The sequence below is a fragment of the Mandrillus leucophaeus genome, unplaced genomic scaffold, assembly GCF_000951045.1.
Source record: "Mandrillus leucophaeus isolate KB7577 unplaced genomic scaffold, Mleu.le_1.0 Scaffold313, whole genome shotgun sequence".
Classification (NCBI taxonomy): domain Eukaryota; kingdom Metazoa; phylum Chordata; class Mammalia; order Primates; family Cercopithecidae; genus Mandrillus; species Mandrillus leucophaeus.
The window spans coordinates 1,874,571-1,880,538 of NW_012103288.1; the positions used below are offsets into that span (position 1 = coordinate 1,874,571).

Below are 5,968 nucleotides of genomic sequence, written 5' to 3' on the forward strand. Positions count from 1 at the left end.
GAAAATTAGCCGGGCGTGGTGGCGAGTGCCTGTAGTCCCAGCTACTCAGGAGGCTGAGGCAGGAGAATGGTGTGAACCAGGGAGGTGGAGCTTTCAATGAGCTGAGTGAGCCACTACACTGCAGCCTGGGTGACAGAGTGAGACTCCATCTCAAAAAAAAAAAAAGAAAGAGTCGGGGCACAGTGGCTCACACTTGTAATCCCAGTACTGTGGGAGGCCTAGGAGAGGGGATTGCTTCAGCCCAGGAGTTCCAGACTAGCCTGGACAACATAGTGAGACCCCATCTTTATAAAAAATCAAAAATTAGCCAGGCATGGTGGTATGCACCTGTAGTCCCAGCCACACTGGAGGCTGAAGCAGGAGGATTACTTGAACCCAGGAGGTCTAGACTGCAGTGAGCTGAGATCATGCCACTGCACTTCAGCCTGGGCTACAAAGCAACACTCTGTTCCCGCAAAAAAAAAAAAAAAAATTAAAAGAAAAAAAGTAAGTACAAGCCATGATGGGAGCTGGGCAGGCAATGAAAGGAGAAGTAAGAATCGTTTGGTGCCCAACCTAGAGGTAAGAGTGGCTGGCAGCTGGGGTGGGCCCCATGTCCTCTGTTGGAGAAATGGAGACCAGGGAGCCCAGAAGACAGGTCTCCGTGGTCACAGGGCGAGGAGCCAGAAGTTCAGTGACCCAGGGCAGGCTGTGTCCTCTCTCGGCAGGCGAAGCATGAAGCGGAAGGCACTATTCACCTGCCCTTTCAACGGGGACTGCCGCATCACCAAGGACAACCGGCGCCACTGCCAGGCCTGCCGGCTCAAACGCTGTGTGGACATCGGCATGATGAAGGAGTGTGAGTGTCCAGGGGCTGGGTGGGGTTTGGACCTGAGCTGGAGTCAGGGAAAGGCCTTGGCCATTCTCTTGCAAGTTTGGGCGAAGGGTCTGCCTGGCCCTTCCTCTGTAGCTGCCAGCGTCTGGGGCCAGGGCCTCATGGGACCAGCAGCTGGTGACAGGGCAGCTGGAAGTCCAGGGTCAGATGCACTCAGTGGCCCTGTGCACCTCTCGAGGATCTGTGTGTTGGTGTCAGAGGCCCTGGAAGGGTCCCTCCAGAGTGGGACCTGAGAGGAAGGAGAGGCAGGACACTGCCTTCAAGAGTCCCTTCTACTCCTGGGTCAGGGTCTTCCTCCAGGATGCCATTCTTTTTTCATAGCTCCCTGTTACTTGGACCGAGAGGGAAGAATGAGATTCAAGGAACCCCAGGTTCTCTGGGCTTGGGGAGAGAGGGCTGCTGTGGGTTGGGAAGGGCAGGAGTGATGGGGAGAATTAGTATTCAGAGCATAGCTGGCATCCACGTTCTGTCCCACGCCAGCCTCCCAGCCTCTCTGGTGCCTTGAACAGATCTGAGGGCTTGTGCCAGGGAGAGACCAGGAGGAAAGAGTCTGCCAGAGGAAGCACTGGGTTCTAGGACGACCCTCTGAATCCAGATGGAGAAAGAGGAGTGATTCTATAGGACTTCCTGTCCCACTCTGTGGTTGGAGAAGATCAACGTGGCATATTTACATGGATATTCTGACCCACCACCGAAAACAACACTTGAACTTTGCATCGGAGCTCTAGGACAGTTATTTGGTAACTGGATTAGCCACTGAATTCAGCAGATGCTGGGAGGGGCCAGCCAGGCCGTCTCTGGGCTGGAGCATGGCCAGCTGGGCATGGGTGCCCTCTGCACACTCATTCCTTGCTCTCCTTCTCTTGCTCACTCCTGTCTGCTGTCTGCATCCAGACCCCCACCGGGCCCTAGGACAGAACCCAGGCCCTCCTGGCTGTGGGTCTGAGGAGTCGGAGTGGGGTGGGGATGTTGCTGAGATGCAGACCCTCCTGGCTATGGGACCGTTTGGGGTGGTGGGGGATGGGGAGAGGTCAGGTAACAGGAAGATGTGTCAGGGACAGAGGAAGAGTCACAGGACAGGGCTTAGAGGATAGCAAATTTCTCCCTTAATGGGAAGAAAAAGTCTCTGTTTTTGGGACACAGAGGCAGAGCTGAGGCCCTCACCCTGGGCCTCCTCTTTGGGCCTTGACCTAGGATCCTCTTCTGTGGGTCACGATTCCTCCCTCCTCGTCTGGTGGCTCCCCAGCCAACACTGGCAGCCCTGGAAGGTGTTTCCAGGGCTGTGGTTTCTCCGCACCTCCACAGGGTGCAGGCCTGGGCACGCTGATCTCTCCTACCCTAGTCCCTGCCACGCCCTGGCTCCTGTGTTTATCCTGAAGAGAGTAAGAAGTGGAGGCTGGAGGCCTGGGTGCCTTATGGGGCTTCACACACATTCTCAGTGGGCCCTGCTCAGGGTGAGGCATTAGGGAGGGCACCAACAAGGTGTGCTCAGCACAGTCCTGTCTCCGCAGAGAAGATAGCCTCTGCAAAGCAGAGGGCCTGGTTTCTAAAGCTCCAGCTAACCAAGACTGGCACAAGATTCCACTGCTGCAGTTCGTAAGGCACTGCTGCAAGAGTTCCCCTCAGGGCCAGGCTCACTGATGCCCAAGAGGCCCCTCTCCTACCTCAGGAGGAAGAGGATGTCCTACTGACTTAGAATAGAAGGATCATCTGAGATTCAGAAAGGTAAAGACCTCAGGACTGGGATCAGAAAGCAAGTTGGTAGCCAAGCTGGGATTAGAATCAGACTTCACGTCCCCTCCTACCTGCTTCCTGGTCCCCATAGACAGTGCTGCATCCATGGTGAAGAGCAGCACCAGCCTGGAGTAAATCAGGGGGCCCTGCCCAGGAGCACCCTACCACATGGGAACCCAGCAGCCCAGAAGCGATGCCCATCCCATCCCTAAATCAGCGCTCTTCCCTAAGTCAGCCACCCCCACCCCAGCCTAATTCTTTCCTGTGGAGTCCTATGTCCCCATCCTGCTGTATGCCCAAGGCAGCTTCTCACCACACCACCCTCCTCATCCCAGTGCAGGGAGCGGTACTGAGTTCCAGATGGGCTGGTGGAGCGGGGGTCCAGTTAAAACAGAAATGTCCTGGTGCTTTTTACTTTCCCAAAGGGAAGATCGTCCAGGAAGAGACATCATTCCCAGCTTCAGGTTAGCCCAGCTTTAGGAGGCCTTGCCAGTGGGAAGTCCCCCAGCCTCAGAACCCTGGGAGAGCTGCTCATTTCTTATCTGGGCTGGGTTTTGTCCCCAAGGCATAGCATCCCAGAGACAATTGAGTGTCTCAATATTTGTAAAACCACAGGAAGGAAGCTAAAAGCCCAGGCTCCTGATGGCGGGGCAGGGAGATGGGCTTTCCATAGAAGAGGCACAGGAAGGGAAAGGATGAGGACAGAAACCCTGTGTATTGACCATCTACTATGCATCAGATAACACGTCAGGCACATGCATTTTCTTCTGAAATTCTCACAATACTCCCTAAATATGTAAATACTTTTATTTTTTCAATAGCTGAGGAAGCTCAGAGGAATTAAAATATCATGGCTCTGAGCTATTAAGATGATGGTATCAGCATTCATTCTAATCTAGGTCTGTCTGCTTCCAAAGCTCAGGCTTGTGGGCCACACCCGTGGCAGCCTCTCGTGGCCCCAGTGGGTCGGAGCTCACTCCATTGTGCATTTCCAGGCACTTTCACATGCTCTAAGAGATGGACTGAAGAGAGCTTGGTCCCACCAAAGACTCATCTTCTCTCTTTTCCTTTCTTAGTTGACTTTATACCCTGGGAACCCAAGAAATGTCCTTAGTTCTTGCTTTTTACTTGTACTATACCTGTCCTGCACAGAACCACACATTATAGTAACTTGTTTGATGTTTTTACAGACGTATGTCTTTTCTCCCTGGTGTTAGCAAAGTACCTGGCATATAGTGCTCAATAAATGTGTGGACTAAATTAATATTAGCTCCTCATTATGCTTCTTTCTCTCTGTATCTCTTCCACAGGTCTATGGATCAGTAAGATTCTCCCAAACTTGTCTGTGCCATTCATTTGGAAAAATTTTATGTCGTCTTCCTGTGGTTGTTCTTAGGCCATCCTTGGCATCTCGAAATGTTTTCAAATTGTTTATGTTGCAGATCTTGACTTCGTTAGGGAGAGAACATGTCTTGCACGGGAATAACTTGCGCAAAATTATTTCACGCTGAGCAAGGAGCTTAAAAGGAAGTCAAAAAAAGCTTCTGAGCAACCATGTAGGTTTTACAAAGTCCATATGCCAAAACTCATGCTCTTCAGACACCTAATCACCAGAGAGTCCAACACTCTTTCAGAATCTGTTTACTCTTATTCTAGGTCAATGGCTTCATATATTATATAGTGTCTTCCTACATGATAGTAATGACATTTTAGGTTCAATCCATTGAAAAAATGATAAGAAGTTTCCTATGAAATTAACAAGCTCTTTAAACAAATTATTTCATAAATCACAGTGAATTTGCATATGTGGAAGACTTTAGACTTATTCAGTCCTCAAGCAATGTTGCCTTGCAGAAGGCTTACGGATTGGGCCTGTTTGGAACTGATGGATCTCAGCATTTCTTCCTCTACTACCTGCATAGAAGATGATGGTTGCTATTTGATGCAAGTGACTTGGAGGAATCATGTTATAGGGTTAAACTTGAACTCTCTTTGTCTCTTTAAAGTAGGTAATTTACAAGCTTTGTGATGTAATTTTATTTTCTCACTCTTCAGATGGATTGGAACACAATGTGTGTCAAAACTCCAGGGCTGAAAGCCAAGGTCCGCTTATAACCAGATGTAATCAGACACAGTAGAGGCTAGTGGTTATGACCTTCCACTCCAGGACCAGACTGCCCAGGTCTAAATACCAGTTTCACCACTGTTAGCTGTGTGACTTTGAGAAAGGTAGAAAGCCTCTCTGGGCCTCAGCTCCCTCATCTGCTAAATGGGAGTAACAATAGCACCTGCCTTAAAGGGTTGTCATGAGGACTAACTATATGAGTTAATATACAAAAAGCTCTTAGAATAGTGCCTCATAGATAGAAAAAGTCTATATGTGCTATCCAGCATTAAGAATATTTTCTTTTTATTACATCAAACTTGATCACCAGAACTTCTAGCTCCCAAGAGATCAAAAGTAAGTCTTAAGGGGTAGAAAGGCACACTCCCGGAGGCAGACACCAATAAGAAGAGACAACGCATAGCTTAACAGAGAGGTGGACACTGGAAGCAAGAAAAGTAGCCCAAGAACTCCAAAGCCCAGCACGCCGAGCCGTGCAACGTGGGGCATACAGCCTCCGACAACTCCGAGGCTGTAACCTTGTCCTGCAATGTTCAGTAATTATTCAGAATGATACCTCTGAATCATCAGGGAAAGGTTATATGACGTTAAAAGTGTTCCGTTACAAGGTTTTCTGTCTTGAAAATCTTTCCATAACAATTGTTTCAATAAAAGAGGTCAGCTTTGCTCAGCTCTCTGGTGTGCCATGTGCCATTCCCTACATTGCAAGAGACAAGCAGCACTGGAGTACTCAATAGCCTTTCCTGAGCCAGGAAAATGATTTGCACACAGTTGGTGTAATCTGTGTGGATGCATTTGATGTTTGGTGCCAGACTATTGAGCAGACACCACAGCCAGGTAGCGCATCCGGTCTAGCCTTTAAGGGGAAAATATAAGAATTATAAAACAAAGGCCAGGAGTGGTAGCTCGCGCCTGTAATTTCAGCACTTTGGGAGGCCAAGGCGGGCGGATCACTTGAAGTCAGGAGTTCGAGACCAGCCTGGCCAACATGGTGAAACCTCGTCTCTACTAAAAATACAAAAAAATCAGCCGGACGTGGTGTCGTGTGCCTATAAACACAGGTACCCTGGAGCCTGAGGCAGGAGAATAGCTTAGAACTCCAGCGGGTGGAGGTTGCAGTGAGCCAAGATGGTGCCACTGTACTCCAGCCTGGGTAATAGAGCAAGACTCTGTGAAAGGAAGAAAGGAAGAAAGGAAGGAAGGAAGGAAGAGAGAGAGAGAGAGAGAGAGAGAGA

General features: G+C 49.7%; 1 protein-coding gene across 3 annotated transcripts in view; it reads left to right on the forward strand.

Annotated features, from left to right (window-relative positions):
• The window catches only part of VDR (vitamin D (1,25- dihydroxyvitamin D3) receptor), a 69,202-nt gene that overhangs the window by 44,751 nt on the left and 18,483 nt on the right, over nucleotides 1-5,968 (forward strand). For all 3 annotated transcript variants that reach the window (XM_011987667.1, XM_011987668.1, XM_011987666.1), the window contains one exon: nucleotides 708-838. In XM_011987667.1, the coding sequence (XP_011843057.1) occupies nucleotides 708-838 (131 nt within the window). The remainder of the gene's footprint in view (nucleotides 1-707; nucleotides 839-5,968) is intronic.